This window comes from Xyrauchen texanus, chromosome 29 (genome assembly GCF_025860055.1).
Source record: "Xyrauchen texanus isolate HMW12.3.18 chromosome 29, RBS_HiC_50CHRs, whole genome shotgun sequence".
Taxonomy (NCBI): Eukaryota; Metazoa; Chordata; class Actinopteri; order Cypriniformes; family Catostomidae; genus Xyrauchen; species Xyrauchen texanus.
The window spans coordinates 23,003,086-23,021,664 of record NC_068304.1 but is presented as its reverse complement, the minus strand read 5'-3'; the positions used below and the strand labels follow the sequence as shown (position 1 = coordinate 23,021,664).

The following is an 18,579-nucleotide window of genomic DNA, read 5'->3' as shown; positions in this document are numbered from 1 at the left end:
TTATTTCCATATTATTGATCATAAGCCTCTCATTGACCTACAGTCCAAAGCAATTAATTTTGCAACTGAATTTGTCAATCTGTCCAAGATAGATTATAATAAGGGCTTTTCTAAGGACATGTTTCAGACGAACGCTTTTAGAGTGCTTTGGTAGCATTGCGTAATATAAACACACATTTTTAGATCATTATGGCAAGTTAAACAGTTTGAAACTTTAAAAACACATCTAGAGATCCCTGCATTCGGAATTGCACTCCTTCCAAATGTGTTTAAATGTAAGAACGCGTTCTCATTTTGTGCGGTCTCTAGAAATGGTTGACCGATATGGTTTTTTTTAATGGCCGATGCCGATATCCAATAGGCCAACCCAATCTCATGAAAAGTCATACATAATTTACGAGCTGGCTATGATGCTTTACCTAAACACCTTATCTAAAACAAAGCAATCAGTAGAGTGTGTAAACATGATAGGACGCTGTTGTGAGTGAAAGAAGCAAGTAATTGTCACGTATAAGATGGAAACGATGTCCAAAGACATCATTGGCAGTAGTGAAAGTGGTAGGAATTCAAACGAGTGCAGTTGCACGATATTGTACGAATTAGCCAAATTAAGAAAAGTCGTATGAATCCTGACGATTTCGCCATGAGATGGTGTTGGATAGGCTGATATAATGCCAATATATAATAAAATGTAATATAGTAAATAACATAAACATAAAATTGCTAAAAAATATTAACTCTTATTTGCCACTATATTTACTAAATTTCACACACAATTTTACTTTGTAAAAACAATCTTGTGTTTTAAATGGTAGATAGCAGTTTCTTCTGATTTCTGTTAAGAAATTGTTAATATGTAAGAAAGAAGGATATAACAGTACACACAGTAGTCCAGCTGATTGTAATCTTGACTAACCGTTTTGGAGATTTTGGTCTTTCTCCATTCAAGTATATAGGAGCTGCACTTTCATGACTGGAAATAGCATTCCAAATATGGCCGACAGTGGACTGACTTGCTAGAAAGGCTTTGGTTGCACTCACACGCTCGTGCATAACCAGCGAGTAGCAGCAATCTCCTGACAGCTTAAACAGCCTGGATCACCTGCTTGGAATGTTGTCAGAGGAAGATTAAAAGTTACAGTTAAAAGTTACAGTGAACTGTTGAGGAGAGAGAGAGGAATAATGAAAAACGCGAGCACTTTAAAATTATGAGCTCAAACACGTCTGCCACGTATATCTCTGATATGCGGACTGTTTAAATGAGACTGTGTTGCACACCGGTCGATTACTGTAGTAACATGATGGCACATGACAACAAAATGAACCGTGACTGGTCGTTTACCAGTTCAGTTGCTTCACATGCAAACAGGTGATTCTCAGTGCCCTCAAGAAACAAATTGGCCAAAGGGGAAGATTTATCAGCCTCTGCTATATATCGGTCCACCACCACAAGTCGCTAGTGTAAAGTAAAGCAAGCCTGAGTGTTCTCTGAATAGCTACTTGCTGCCTAAACAGATGGAGTTTCGCTAACTGCACCCGGCTGAAAACAGGTGATTTTGTTGATTTGTTTTTGCCTTTTATGACTCTTTCAAGAGTGAAAGTGTTCATTGAAATGAATGGTCCAAGAAAACAGATTCTCTAAAATTAATCAGTTGTCCCAATGCAACAAATATGTCTTAAACATTTGTCTTTGTATAGTATTTCTGCTGTTTGTCAGTAAATTGTTCACTATCTAATTCAAGCCTAATTTCATGAAAATTACGAGGCTGTTCAAAATATTTGCAAAATGAAAAGATGATTTCCCTATTTTTTATAACTCAGATTTATTTCAATTCTTTTCAGCAAATCATTTCTTTTGGTTAATTCATCTTATTGAACCAGTTCAAAAAATTATTCAACGACTAGTTTAAATCATCACACGTACACGTTCTCAGAAGTTCAGATTTTTACATTTACATTCTTACATCAATACTGCTGTTTATCACCATTTTTGATTAGGTTGTATATATTACATCAAATGTTGTGGTGTTTATGGTTTCATAGTTTGACTCCCTTACAGTTAAGTGATTTATAAAGGCTTTGCAAATCAGTTTGATGGAAACGTAAAAAATATCTAGTTCTTAAGAACAATTCATTAATGAGTCAGACATCACTAGGCACACATGAAATCTATACCTTTATCTGTACTTGGGTCAGCTACATGGAAAAAATAAATAGTAAGAAGAGAGGCCTTCCTCTTCTCCTTGTTTGATATCCTCAATTGAGCAGCACAAGCGGAGCATGGCTCCATGAGTTGGCTGCTGTTTGGAGCTCTCAGCCAATCAGTTTACAACCGTCTTTCTGCTCTTTTTTCCAAAGAGGAATGACAGACCCTACCCTCTTGGCATGGCTCAATTTCTGATTTGGATAAAAAGTAAAAACCACACACGAGCACTACAAATGAACAGAGGAGGAGAGGAGGAATGAGTGCCAAGCATCACATCTTCTTAAAGCCTCACAACTGAAGCCTGCATCTCAAAGGGGTTAACATTTCAACAAGATGAGTTGAAGTGGTGGAGACAGAAGCTGTATGAAAGAGAAAGAGTTTCTTTCTCTATTAAAAGTAGTACAAGACAAATGGCAGTCAGAGAAAGCAAAAAGTTACTAGCCTAAACTCAGTTGAGTGTTTTTCTTACTCTATCAGCCATTTGTACATGCAGCATCAATATAAAAGACAACATCAAAAAGCTAAATATATTTTCATCCACTCTAGCATGGTTAATGATTGACTCAGACACAATAGAATACCCTTAACTCTCTTTGAAATCACCATGAAATCATCAAATGTTGCAGTTTTTTATGATTTGTAAATAACTTTATATATACTAAATATAAGTGACCTACTTCATCATTTTGAGTCACTTTGACACAAAATCAGTTCTATACACTGAAGTGAAAAGGAAAGTCTCTGCTAACATTGAAATTATTATATTGCTGAGACTTTTATCAAAAATGAATTTAAAAAAATATATTATACAATAATAAACGCTAAATGTGTTTCTGGGTCAATGTGACTTAAAGTGATGGACCACATATTCCTTTTCCACTAATAAGTATATATATATATATATATATATATATATATATATATATGGTCGAGGGTTCAAAATAGTAAAGTACCAATGGCACTTTTGTTACATTAGAAGCCTATATTGTCACATGGTTCCATCTGTTGAAAACAAATGAAGATTTAAGTACCATAGTACAATCTATATTCCACCTCAGCCCACCTCTCTATTTATTTTGGGTTGAGGGAACACATGACTGGGGGTAAACTAAGGTGGCCAAATGGGAAAGGTTGCTCTTCAAGCTTTTGAGAAGCTCTGGCAGGGACAGGGTTAAAGTTGCCTCATTGAGGTTGTGCTTGCTCCCGCTAAAATTAAACCTCATCACAGCTGGTTCCCATTAGCCTATAGTGACACTAGGAGTCTGTACTTTAGCTTTGCTGTGGGGGCTCTGTCGCCCCACTCAGATAAAACAACTGTCCCCCGCCACAGGCCAAGTTTAAACTGGCCCTGAACAGTTTCTTCAGGCAATGCTAGTGTTCAAACCAGGAGAAAATATAAAGAGGAGAACATGAAGGGAAGGTGGTTACAAAGGAAGAACATTTGGGGTGAAAAGAAGCCCTCTCTGGCCGCAGGAACAAAGAAAATATAGAAAAGAAAAATAAAATCAGCAAACTGAGTCTGTCATTACATTTGAGTTCATCAGAGGAGCAGTGACGTGCGGTGATGTCTTAAAGAGGCTAGGCACTGAGTTATGAAAGCCAGATTACCTGATTTATTGTTTAAGCTAATAATACGTAATAACAGTGAATGTTACGCACAAGCGCGGCATATCAATAAATGTAAAAATCAGGATGAATTATTTGTCAATAAAAAAAATAAAATAAAAACAAATCAGGATGTATATCGTGTACTCTCTCTCTCTCTATCACAGACACACACACACACAGTGAACGCGGCATATCAAGAAATGTATGTATTTTATATATGTGTTATATATAATATATACGATTTTGTTAATATATCTTCATTAGATATTATTATACAAAATTCAGTAGTCAAAACACAGAACATATAACAGAACATAAGTTGTTTATTTTTTACAACATTATGTGCTTATTTTTTTATGTGCAATCTTCATCTTTATAACAGAAGATACAATACAACAATCCTTTACCTTTTCATTGTGGTAGGTTATATTCAGCTTCCTTTGCTCGTCAAGTGCAAGGTCGATCCGAGATTTTCCAAAGGTTTTCAGTGTAATTTGACACTGGATGTGAGCTGACGACTTTTCATGCTTGGTTAAAGCTGCGGGCAGGTTGTTCAAATCACAATATCCCGCTGAAGTCCAAACAGTCTGACTGGTTGAAAAAAACAGGCAGGGATAGCAGTACAGCCGCTGATTGTTAGCACAGCCACATAGCCAGTCTTTTCTTACATACCAATCAGTTTGAAATGATCGGATAATTTTTGTGCCCTTTTGCTGTACTAGTCAATCTAAGGCTGGCGTAGACCTCCCTCTTGCAATTAACTCATATTTGGAATTAAAATCGAGCTTGGAAAAAATTCTTAATTCCGTGATTACGGCCGGTGCTGTCATTTTGATTTTGAATTTGGCGGGATTAGGCATGTACGCTAGCTGTGGTGTAATGACGTTAGCTACGCAAATGTCCAGGAATATCTCGATTTTAATTGGTCCATGTCTGATACGTAACGGAGATGATTACGGGCATAACATATTTACGTCAAAAGGCACAGCAGATTTGTGCTTTTTGCCGTACATGTTAAAGAATACAGGATCGAAGTGCGCAGCGCAACATGGGTTTTCTGCTTGTCGTCTGCAATGAATGGACCGTAAAAGCACTGCTTATTCTACCATTTGTTTTTAGTTGATTATGCGTAACTGCTACATTTGTCATCATAACGTCTAAACAACTGGAATAACACACATATTGCATATATAAATAACAAGAATAAAAAGTAAAAATACAAATACAAGTTTATTATTTAATAAACATTTTATTTTTGAATTTTGGCAGGGTAGGCAGTGCCTAGTTTGCCTACCCAGACCGCACGTCAGTGCAGAGGAGACCACCTTTACTCAATAATGTAAGATTATTCAAGAGCTGTAGGGTAGCAAAAGCATATGAAAAAAACGTGCACCACTAAAATAATACCTCTTAGTTAATAATGGTGAGCGAATAACAAAATCCCAACCGTGGAGTTCAAAATCTTGAAAGTCTATTTGTAATGTCGTTATAATGCCTCGTGGCACATTTCAGAGTTAAGACAATGATTTTCTTGTTGTTATTACGGCTGCTTGTGGAGCTATATAATTATGCCTTCATTAAGATCTCCTTACATTGCTGTGTTTCACATATTCTGTACAACTAAGCTTTTATCTCTAAGCTCAGTAAGCTACTTTTTACAGTTTGATAGTCTGGCAGCAAAACACAGCACATGGCTTTTGTGAGTAGCGGTTGAGATGTTGATGATTGATTTATGACGTGAGAAGTAAACCAATCGGCAGTCTTGTAAAGACAAGCTCAGCCAATCGTTAGACAGCGATCACACGTTCCTGATGACAAGCAGCATATATCTCAGATGGTTTTGCGTGTTCGGATCAACTGTGAATCTGAGCACTTTCCGGTTGGGGTAATATTTTAGTTGTAGTCTATTAAAACCTTAGCTCTGTTGGTGGAAACGGATAACAATCAGTTTAATTGGGAGACGAGGCTGGGCTCACACATGAACTCTCCTGGTCTGCCACATTTCAGACTTTCACAGTGCAAGCGTGTGTGTGTAGAGGGGAAAAAGAGAATTAAAGGATGAAAGAAAAACAGAAGGCATGTGAGTGAGGAGGAGGGAATAAATTGAGAAGGGAGGACATACCTTATCAGCAAAGTTTGTCCATTCAGGATTTCCTTCCAAACAAAAGAAAAAGGAAACTCCAACTCTAAAACTTGTTATATGGATATAAATCTGTCAAGAGCCCTTGTTAAGGTCATTGAATTCCCAAGCTTTTTTCAAGTAGCTTTTACAGCGAGTGACAAAGATTGCATTGAAGAAAAAGTCTGTAGAAGAGCAACTGACCTAATCCACATCCATTGTACATGTCTTACTGCAACTACAATTTTGTGTGTTTTATTAAATAAAATTAAGGAAGAGCCAAAATATTTTTTTTGAGGAAATCAACATTATGCCACAAATGCTGCTAACCCTTAAAAATAACTTTTGTTGGAAGAAGTCAGACTGATTCATATGACAATATATTTTATTAAACCTAATGAAATGAGATGTTAAAGGGGTCATGACATGAGAAACCAAATTTGCCTTGATCTTTTGGTATATAAGAGGTCTTTGTATCATTAAAACGTCCTGCAAGTTTAATATTTTAAGACGTCCTCCCCATTCTAAACGAATCATTTATTTAATCAAGCTCAAAATACAGCTCGTTCTGGATTCATGGTTAGAAGTGACGTGTCGGTTAGAAGTGACGTAACAGCGTTTGCATATGACCGCCTCCAGCACAAGATAACTACGCTTTAAGCGCAAGACAGCTACGCTCATTTCAGTATCGCCGTCGCCTCACAAGTGTTCAGTCGATGGACAGCGAGCTCTGACAGAGACTACTTGTGCACAGGAAAATTACGATGCCACACAGATGTGCTGTTCCTGGCTGTGGTCAAACAAAACCTCTGAATAAGCTGCCGAAAGATCCAGACGTCAGGGAAAAATGGATGCAGTTTATTTTTTGCGGACGTTCCAGTCACGGCAGTGTTAACTTAAGCGTTTGTTCTGTACATTTTAAGGATGACTGTTTTGAGAACAAATCTCAATATGATGCTTTCTTTGCCAGAAAACTGTTGCTCAAAGATAAGTCCGTGCCGACTATTCTGGGAACAACGACGACGCAAACTGTAAGTAATCTATTTTAAACTTTAAACTACTTTTTAAAGCGCAATTTCATTCATTATGAATAATCACAGTGTTTTTACTTAGTTTACTTGCATATTGTTCTGGCTGGGGGCGTCAATAATTGATACATAGGCACTGACGTTAGCCAATCATAACAGTGGGCGTTAACACTGAAGTCTTAAATGGAAAACGCCCCCAAAACAGACTGTTTGAATCAGAGGATGAGAAACAGGGTGGGAAAAGGTCATTTATATGACATATAAATTTCCCCTTGGGGATTAATAAAGTAAATCAAATCAAATCAAATAAATCACTAGATTTTAAAAGTTTTTCTTAAAAAAAAATATATTAATACTATAATTGCACCTAAGGGAACATAATAATACAATAAAAAAAACCATGTCATGACCCCTTTAACACATGAAGCACATTTTTAGGCTGCCTAAAGTAACAAAAATTTTACAGTGTAGCAATATAGCACTAACGAAGAGTACCATGGTTTTGTTGTTTTGGGTGTGTACCAGTGTTGTAACATGGTATTCTTCTTGGAGTATCATTAAAATACCATTGTATATGAATATAGTAATTATTCAGTACTATGGTATTACCATCTGATACCATCAACAGCACATTTTTAAGGGAAAGTCTTTTCTCAAACAGAACATTAAAGGCCTCGACATACTTCATACAAAGTTGAAGAACGAATGGGGTGATTTTCATTTAGAACAAAATCTAGCCAAAAAGAAGGTGTTTGAGTTTGTTTCGGTGGTTCGTAGGAAAAGGTCAGGCCGGCTGCTAAACACCTTCTTACTGTCATTGGTCCACGTCATTGGTAGGTGTGACTAAGAGCTCCGCTTATCTTGAGGCCGATAGCTAATTCTGCTCATGTTCTTCAGTCAATCAAAATCAGTCAACATGAACACATCGCCATGTAGAGTAATTAGTGAGCTGGTGCAAATGTACCTACATCTGTACGTTCGTTCACATAGAAACATTTTGGAATGAGTGTGTGTGTCGTGCAGGACCTGAGAGAGTAGGTGTATGCATTGTGTGCAGGGGCAGGTTTAGGATTCTGAGGCCCCAAGCAACCGACCAACCCGGGGCCCCGTTTTGACCATTTTGCTTAAATTACATAAAATGTGTTTAAAATCATCATTTTAAATTCATCCTATTAGCGGTTGTATCCAAGTATTTTCAAAATATTTAAGTAAATACATATCTAGTTCAAGGTAATTATGCATGTTTTCCTTTTTTTTTTTTTTTTTTTTTCACAATACAATGATAAAAAAAAGCAATATTTACCTGCATACATTTTTAAAAAATACTTTTTTTGTTTTTAATGAATAGGGTGTGCAAAACCTTCTACTTCATTAACATTTTAGGATCCAGTTGTTATTTATAATTATTATAACCTAGCAATTATTCATTTTTGTCCAGTTTTTTTTTTATTATAATACAGTATGATATAGTCTTATTATTATTACTTTGAGGATTTGTTGTATACAATAGTAATATATTTTCTATTTTAAAGTCTTATTTACTTTCACCTGGAGCTCATATTCTGATGCTGCAGTGTATTGTTCATTATGTTGCAAAAGGCTGTATTTTATGTAAGCATCGTAGGCAACATTCGTAACTGTAACAGTCAGCTCACAAGAGCAGAAGGGAAAAAAAAACCTTGCCGTTTACGAAGCACTGAAATTATACTTGGTGCAGAACAATCTGGAATAATGTTAAACATTGTAACAGTCACCTATTTGCAACCTGAACTGGTTCAGAACATTACATTTTTGTGACACCTGTGCAATAAACAATGTAGACACAGCGCAATGAATAAAACAGATTGCAGGTGTCTCGACGTGCGTTTTTGAGACTTGAAGTTCTTTTTGACTTGACAGTTTCTTGCGGAGCTTTCCTACCGGGGTGAGCCCCCTCAACATCCAGGGCCCCACACAATTGCTTGGTTTGCATGGTGGTTAAAACCACTACTGATTGTGTGGGCTGTGTGAGACTCATTAAAGCTGCATGGATCTGAGTTCTGGCAGAGGTGACAGACAGGTGGATAGGATTACCAGTGAGCCCAGGCTCAGAAACACGCATGCTCGGCCGCTCAGCACCACAGCGCTCAATGCACACACCGTTCACGCCTTTTTAATTAACAGCCAAAGATTAGTCCATCAGCCTCCGGGCCAAAAGGTCCATTGATTTCTCACGGATCCATTTTTAATGAGCGCATCTCAGTGAGGCAGTGTCCATACAGAGAGGCTTCCCTGTCAACAAGTGCACAAGAGACAAGGCCAGCTTTGCAATGGCTTGTGGTAAAAACACAAACAAAGCCAATAAGTGCCTCTCTAACACATCTTAAGCTAAACACTCTTGAACAAAATGCTTGAAGGGAAAGGCCTCAAGAGTGACCCTAAAATAACCTATGGCAAAATTATATTTAATACGGCCCAAGCGTTTCCTGTAATTGGTCTTGTGCAACCATCCATAAAGCTGTTGTGCTAGCGGCATATTTTCTAATCAGGCTTCAGGACATGTTTATAAACTGTAAATGCAAGACTCTTTTAAGCATTTGCCAAAATGTGCGGTACACAATAGAGCACAATGCAACTGTGACCTGACTTGACATTCCTTTTCAAAACAAATTAACCAGAGGCAATCAGATGCGATTTTAGCAACTCTTTCTTGACTCAATAATTGACTACACTGACATTTTTACCAAAATTGGAATGGAAATGCCAAGTTAATGTGTATTGTTTATGAAAACCGACAGCCACTCAATTAATCAAGCAACATGATGAGATCACAATTTCAATCTATTATTTAAACGTTTTTGGGGAATAGTGCCTCTTTCACTTAAACAGGTATGGACAGGCACAATAAAAAAATGTTTAAAAAAAGGTAGGCAGCATAGAGTGTATACAGAACAGTATCTGGAAAGGAATAAGCTAGGATTTTCATTCTGAACATACTGTGGTGTAAGACAGAGTTCATTGCATCTGCAGAGAACACACGGCTGACAGAGTGCCAGATAGTATCAATTACTTATTTACCTTTCTTTACAGTGTACTGTATCACAGGACAGAGATACAGCAGAAGCCAAATATGACCTGAGATTTTGTGATGAACAAAATAGAGGAATGAGTGTGTCACATTAAACCTTGATCATCTAATGATCCCATGCTGATGCAATGATGTATGGGAGAATGTGGAGGGGCTGAATGTCTGTTTCAATGATGTCCTACACATTCACAGCATTTCAGACCAAATGTGGAGCATGAATGTACTTCATAAAAGTGACATGAGGAGAGGTCTTTATTATAGGCCTTGATTAGAATAACAGAAATGGGAACATAGTTTAATATATTTTTAAAAATGGAACAAAGACAGACCAGTTCAGTATGGCTTTATTTTACATTCTTATGGGTTTGGAAATGCCGTGCAGACTATACATTACTTAAATCCGGAGAAACAAGAGGGGGCTGATGAAAGACCAATTTAAAAATGTAAAACCTATGAATGTGTCTGAAATAACACTGCAACAGAAATAAAACTGGAAAGCTTAAACATAAAATGGAAACCCATGCCATGTTTCATTCATGAAAGAATGTTTTTCTTGCTGTCGGCAGCGTAATATCTTAAATGTTTGTTTTTCTTGAAATGTGTAAGAGAGAAACATATCATTATGGAAAATCTAAACCATGCATAGTCTGGTTAAAAAAGTGACACATTTCCTCTGTGTGCAATGGAGGTAAAAGAGACGAAAGAGAAAAAGAAATGACTTTCCGATCATTCCTCATATTTCAAAATCTTGTATGTGGCTTTGCTTGGAGCCAGCAAAAAGTTTTCACAAAAGTGTTGCATGTTGAAGCTGGATAGTATCACAGTGCAGAAAACACTTTTATCCCTTTATAATGTGCATTTATATGAGAGTGTGTGTGTATGTATGTTACATGAGGTGAGCAAGTGAGACAGAGATGAGTGTAAAGGGATATAATTACATAATTTAACCTCATGTTGTTCCAAACCGTGTGAGACTTTCTTTTAACCGTGGCAAATAAAATACCATTACATACTGTGGAGATGTTAGAATGTTAGGGACTGACAGCCCCAGTCACCATTCACTTTCATTGTATGAGATAAACATGCAATGTAATTGAATGGTGACTGAGGCTAAAATTCTGCCAAACATCTGCATTTGTGTTTCACAAAAGAAAGTCATACAGGTTTGGATCAATTTGAGTAAATTATGACAGAATTTTCATTTTTGGGTGAACTAACCCTTTAAAAGGGGGACAGGAATTAATTGCAAACAGAGAGAAAGAGTGTCAGGACTACCTTTCCCGTCTCCCGCTCGAAGTCCACATATTCTCGGGCGGGCGCCTGCCGCTGATCCCCATGAAGGTTGGCTGGGAAGAACTGCAACGAGAGGTTGGTGCCGGTTGCCACAAAAGCCTTTTAGAGGGAAATCAATACAAACATGATAAGAAAGCTGGCCCAAGCATAAATTATGCAGCCCATCATTTCTGTTTTCACATCAGAGAGGAGAACGCCTGGAGCCAAGGCCAGCACTCAAAACATCAGAAAGAGAAGGGAGGAGGCACAAATGTAAAGAAAAAAACCCAAGTCATCATTTCCTCTATATGCGGTATTGAGTTACACACATCTGAGTCTATTTTACCAACTCTTGCTGAATGCAAACTGGGCTACAGCAAACTGAGTTTGAGACGAGAAAGAAAGCAGGAGTGAATGAGTGACGGAGAGATAATAGTTAATAGATAATAATACAAAAGTTTAAATGTCCCTCACTTACATTAATAGCAGCAAGACTGATGTAAAGGTTCTGATTTATGGTACAATAATTAAATAATTTTCTCAAGGACCATGGACTACAGAAAGACTTTGAAGCAAAATTGTTGGAAAATTGTCCTATATTTTGTAGTTTATAATTGTGCATTTTAATTGGTTCATAAACATATTTACAAAATACAATTTGAAAATCATTTTTATTAATTGGTTCAACAAGTTTTAACTTTTAGCCTTCTGATATTTGTAATTCCCTATATACCATTCTCTCTCTCTCTCTCTCTCTCTCTCTCTCTCTCTCTTTCTCTCTCTCTCTCTCATGCACAATCACAAACATATGATAATTTGAACAATATTGTGTTACTATAAGATCCATTAAACAACACTCAAACATCATGTTCATACTGTAAAGCCACGTACTGTATTTTTGTAACAGACTTGTTTGCCTGCGAACGTCAATATTTCATATTTTGTTGACATCAGGGCCAAAACATGACCACATTTTTCAGATTAGAGAGCTTGGAAAGTGTATCATGTGCAAGTCACAATTCAGCAAAACTGCATTAGCAATTATGTAAAAATGAGAGACAACATTTTCATATATGTGTAAAAATTAAAATTTAAAAACTTCAAATGAATTTATAATTTGCTGTTTAAATTAGAAATGCTTTAGTAACTGGTAAATGTTGTTTTTCATGGAGTTATATATATATATATATATATATATATATATATATTATTATTATTTATTTATTTTCTCATTTTTGATGAAACAATGCCAGAAAAATCAAATTAGCAAACAGTGAAAATGACATCAAACAGCAAAGCTATAGTGAAATATGCTCTTAGACGACTGGAACATCTATCTCATGTGTAGTGATATTTAAAAAATAGAAACAATCTGAATTGCATCATTCCGAATCTGATTTTATAATATTGTAACTGTTATCTGATCTATTATTTATATTATTAGGAATAGTATGGGCAGTTAAATCTCAAGAGAACCTAGAGGACATGAGATACACACAAAGAGATGACCAAGCCTCTAAAAAAAAAATAAAGAAATGGGTACAGTATCTACCCAATCTAAAGTGAATCCACCACAAAAAAAATTTAAATAAATAAATAACATATCCTAAACAAAATAAATACAATTAACACCAGAGCCTCTTGTTGAAGGAAGTCTAAATGAGAACATGCACAGACTAAGTGTCTTTTGAAGGGGGTGCAAAATTAGAAACATCCTAGTTAATGTTCACCCATAAGACCCTTTTTTATATTAAAAGAGAGATAAGTGTCTGTCGTTCTCCATTAGTAACTAAATACCACCAAAATATAGACAGCCCAGTATAATACCATTATGAAATGGATCATGCAATGATCTCTGCTGTGTTTTGCACTTATTACATATTGAGGAAGTATGTTGAACATAATTTTGGGTGATTACGTGACACATCCAGTTCCGGAAGTCTAATCACGTTAATGTATTTATAAAAAGTTACCAACATTGGCTGGTAATAGCATTAATTAATTGTTCTGTGAGGCGTGTATACTCACTATCTCTGAGCGGCCGTCACGGCACGCGTTCTGAAAGCGGGCTTGCCTCTCCTCGTGCGGCCGGTCTCGGAAACCGGTGTATTTAATCTGCAAACAGGGATGCAATCACAAACAGAACATTCAGTCTCGTCATGAAAGCTCCTTTAGAGATATATACATTTTTGAAACACGTGTGGTAAACTAATTTGTAGAGCAATTTATGAGCATCAAATGTATGAGTTATATTTGCAAATGAAAGGAAACTATGTTGTGAAAACGAAGGAATTTTGACTAGGTCAAGTGCATATTTTATAAGTAAATTGATATTAATCTTAATCTGTCAATAGCCTACATGTTAATTGTTAGGCTGCAGTTGTTCATAAGGCGATGCCCCTGAGCTGCAAAGGTAGATGAGCTCATCGGGGAGTCTTTTATGTCTACACATTTGTATAGATGCTTAAGACATTTGAAAAGTCATTTAGCAACTGCTGTGAAAGCGGAGTTAAATAACTTTTCTCATCTGTGCACATTAGCGGTGTTTACACACGACACGCTTGTTTTCATGTCACGCGAGAGAGGCGCAACTTTGTTTCCGCCACTTGATCAAATGTCTCAAATGAATCGAGCTCACCTCGCACTCGCGGCTGATTTTCCTGAAGAACTCCTCGTTCTCGAACTTGCTCCTCTGATCCGGGACTACCCGAGGCATCTTGACCGCGATTTGATCAATTTTGTTAAGTCGTCTTTGTCTAAACTTGCAAAGAGTGTAGCGTTGCCTTGAGACTCCCCAGTCCCGCTATTATTTCCTTCCGTCTTTTTCTTCTTATGATGGAGTGTGTAGCAATGAGCTTAGGGGTTTTATTTGTGTTCTTGTAAATACAATAGCTTCCTCTTCTTTCTCGGATTTCGCCTCCTGTGGGGTCGCTGAGCACTACTCCGATAGATTTGGCACTAATTTGCAGTTGGCTGTTATTCCCCCTCACTCTCGCGCGTGTGATCTCCGACTGCTGACAACTCACGCTCGCTCTACTTTATCCGTCTCTTGAGCTGCATGCCTCACAGTTACTTCCTGGCTCCTCGGAGTCCGACTTATGACTGTACACCCAAAATACTCCCCCCATTCACAATTCTTACCATCGACCGTATGTGCGCAGGCGTTAAATACACCACAACTTCTGAAAGCTTGCATCTTATTTCTTTGAGATCTAAGCGAGAAGATTGGTCGTTTTCCGCTCTCAAATCTTGATTAGAGAGAGGTTTAAATCGATGCTGTATTAATAAAACGCCTCACATACATACACACACATATATATATGAGTGTGTGTGTGTGTGTGTGTACACACACTTTTTATATATATATATGGCAGGCAAATGTTTGGAATAATGTACAGATTTTGCTCTTATGGAAAGATATTGGCACTTTTATACACCAAAGTGGCATTCAACTGATTACAAGGTATAGTAAGGACATTAATAACGTGAAAAATTACGATTACAATTAATATAACTTCTTAAACGACTTCAAAAGAGTTCTCATCAAAAAATCCTCCACGTGCAGCAATGACAGCTTTGCAGATCCTTGGTATTCTAGCTGTCAGTTTGTCCAGATACTCAGGTGACATTAAACCCCACACTTCATAGCACTTGCCATAGATGTGGCTGTCTTGTCAGGCACTTCTCATGAACCTTACAATCTAGCTGATCTCACAAAAGCTCAATGGGGTTGAGATCCATAAAACTCTTTTCCAATTATCTGTTGTCCAATGTCTGTGTTTCTTTGCTCACTCTAACCTTTTCTTTTAGATTTTCTGTTTCAAAAGTGGCTTTATCTTTGCAATTCTTCCCATAAGGCCTGAACACCTGAGTCTTCTCTTTACTGTTGTACATGAAACTGGTGTTGAGTGGGTAGGATTCAATGAGGACCTGTGAGGCATCTATTTCTCAAACTAGAGACTCTGATGTACTTATCCTCTTGTTTAGTTGTACATCTGGCCTTCCACATCTCTTTCTGTCCTTGTTAGAGCCAGTTGTCCTTCGTCTTTTTAGACTGCAGTGTACACCATTGTAAGAAATCTTCAGTTTTTTGTCAATTTCAAGCATTGTATAGCCTTCATTCCTCAAAACAACAATTGACTGACAAGTTTAGAGAAAGCAGTTTCATTTTTTGCAATTTTTTACCTAATATTGTCCTTAAGCCAGGCTTTTGGATACTGTGGCAACTCAAATACAAACATAAAGGCAATGTTAAGCTTCATTTAACGAACCAAATAGCTTTCAGCTGTGTTTGATATAATGTGTTTGATAAAATGTAAAGTGATTTTCTAGTACCAAATAAGCAATTTAGGATGATTACTCAAGGATAAAGTGTTGGAGTGATGGCTGCTGGAAATGGAGCCTGCATGTCTAGATTTGATAAAAAATATTTTTTCAAATAGTGATGGTGCTGTATTTTACATCAGTAATGTCCTGACTATACTTTGTGATCAGTTGAATGCCTGATGAAATGAAATTACTGTAAAGTACCAATTTTCTTCTGAAACAACAAATCAATATTCCAAACTTTTGGCCACCAGTGTGTATATTCATTTAGGCACTGGAGTCATATAGATCACTTTTACTACCCCTGTCATTGCTTTTTGGAGCTTTAAAGTGCTGATCCCAGTTCACTTGCATTGTATGGACCTACAGAGCTGAGATATACTTCTAAAATCTTTGTTTGTGTTCTGCTAAAGAAAGAAAGTCATGCACATCTGGGATGATCTAAATTATGAGAGAATTGTCCTTTTTGGGTGAACTATTCCTTTAAGCATTTCAGCTTTCAGCTATTGCTGTTTGTGCAACATTACAGTAAAAAGTAGATGAGATGCAATATAGTATGATAAGTGAGGTTCATTTTTAAAACTTCACCTATGTATCTTCACTGTGCATAGCATTTTACATTCTTAATTATGGTGTTATTAAACAGACCCATTTAAGACAGTCACATTAAAGATGATAGTTATGTGTTCTCAGTAATTGTGTATAAAATCTGTCAGATGGAAATTTAAATGTATTGCAGTACCAGTATAAACTTGTAAAATATATCTACAAAATAATGAGTTTAATTACATTATAATTGTAAAGTAAGAAGTGCAGAGTGTATGAAGTGAGTATAGAGGCACATGCACACATTTACATTACCAAAGCAATAATTAGATTAGCACCCATTAGAAGAAATTACTAGGTGCACATATTCCCTTGGTCCACTATTGAATGTACTCATATTGTTTTGTTGGCCAGCATCTATTAAACACCAGGGGACACCTCCAGTTAAAAAATGTTTTGGCCTTATGGGTGGCTCTTAACCCCCACACACCCCTCGGCCCAGCCAATTCAAACACTGATTACAATTGAACTATATTGTACTATCTCACTCCAAACAGCTTTTGCAAATTGACAAGGCCCTTGAAGTGCAAAATATTGTATGTGTTGAGATTTTGTTACATTTCTGCACAGATATGACTCCTTGTAGACCTCATGTGATGAGTTTTAGCTTGTCACAGTTTTTCTCTCTATCTCTTTCTCATGCATCAGACTGTGGTGAGTTAATGTGTTAAAAGGCTGTGCTTTGGGCCAAATGGGGCATATGAGTGCTTTAATAGCACCACATAACACTCATTAATTAATGAAATATTCTGTGGTTACCATTTTGACAGAGTTCTCACAGTGTAGAGGCTAGGTGTCTGTTCTAATAGGTTTCAGCTGAATGGATAAAGAAGACTTCACTACTAAAAATCCACTTGCACTCAGGGGTCACTTAAAAACTTCAGCAGAAAACATTCTTTTGCTATGTCTGTGTGGACTATAACAGGAAAAGTTGACTTATTTGTGTGAAGTTCTCTGCAGTTCTGCACCTCAGTTTCAAAATTGTTTGCCACGTACAGCTGCACTAAAAAAATGTGCAAAGATCAAGAAATCCCCCATATTTATACCTCTGATGTGTTGATTTGAAAATGCAAGTAGGGTAACCTTTTGTTCATGTAAGACATTAAATATTAATTTGCATCAGGCAAACAAGTGAGACACATAATAGCTCTGCTGACTATACAAGTTTAGCTTTGTTGGTGTGTCTGCACACTGAATGAAGCTCAGGTGCTGTCGAGATAACGATGTGATTTAAAAGCCTGCCAGCAATTTGGTGAAGAAGCTAAACATAGCTGTGGAAGTCTGAGCATAGCTCTGCTCTAAGTGGAGAAAAGATGACAGTAAACAAAAACATGACCTTATACAACAGCACTAAATCATGTACGAGGTTTGAGATGTTGATGACATTTAAGGTTGACTTTCACTGTGAAAGAAAGCTCTCTTGAGATCACAAAAGGTGCTCTCAGGTGTCATATTTTCAGATAATTTGGATGGTGTGCGTTAATATTGCTTGTCCTTATAATTGGTTTGCCAAAATGCCCTATTTACAGATTATTTATCATATACCGTGTATGGTGCAATATTTGTCTCTGAGTATTGGTGTGTGCATATTGTCTACTGTGTAGCCTAGATGTCTGTCTGTCTGTCTGTCTGTCTCTGTCTGTCTGTCTGTCTGTCTATCTATCTATCTATCTATCTATCTATCGCTGAAAGGTCAGACGGTGAGACCTACAGGGTTTGGCATCGATGTCCGTCAGTCAGTCTGACCTGCCGAGTCGACTCGCTCAGTGAGACAAAACAAAATAACTACAGTCGATGTGACTCTCAGAGTTCAAGCGGAAAAACTATTTCCCGCCTGAAATCTGAGAGTGTCTGTTCAGTGTTATTTTGCTTCGTTTGAGGTGAAGATATGTTATGTAAGGGTCAGTTTTTTTTAGAGTGGACATAAAATGTTGTTACGTCACGTTGTCTGCGTGAACAAGCCAAATAATTATGTCATTAGGCATTTACAGCAAAGTGACCTCGTCAACAAATATTTTACCTGCTCTATTGTAGTGACATACGACTTCTGCAGTCCATGTGCAGGTCTTCTTTTTATAACCAGGTATAATTGGAAATTAAGAAATTTATAAATATAAAACGAGTTGATAGATTGTTTCGGTTCCGCTTCAGTCCACCAGAGGGCGGGCTTGATCGCGGGTTTTCTGCTATGGTTTATTTTAGGTTAATTTTCGTCTTTTCTGTATTTATTATAATTTCATTAGAACACGTAGAAACAACAGCCAAATTCTGTTATGTATCGGAGTTACAAATCAAGCATCACTGGATGCTCTTATTATGTTTATGTTAAGCCTATGAATAGAGTAAT

General features: G+C 37.0%; 1 protein-coding gene across 4 annotated transcripts in view; it reads right to left on the bottom strand.

Moving 5' to 3' along the window:
* Window positions 1-14,373, bottom strand: part of LOC127622927 (core-binding factor subunit beta-like) — a 53,123-nt gene extending 38,750 nt beyond the window's left edge. For all 4 annotated transcript variants that reach the window (XM_052097111.1, XM_052097112.1, XM_052097109.1 and 1 more), the window contains exons 1-3: window positions 13,939-14,373; window positions 13,329-13,415; window positions 11,304-11,420 (exon numbers count right to left, since the gene is read on the bottom strand). In XM_052097111.1, coding sequence (XP_051953071.1) covers window positions 11,304-11,420; window positions 13,329-13,415; window positions 13,939-14,016 — 282 coding nt within the window. In that variant the 5' untranslated portion in view covers window positions 14,017-14,373. The remainder of the gene's footprint in view (window positions 1-11,303; window positions 11,421-13,328; window positions 13,416-13,938) is intronic.
* Between the last annotated feature and the right edge of the window lie 4,206 nt (window positions 14,374-18,579).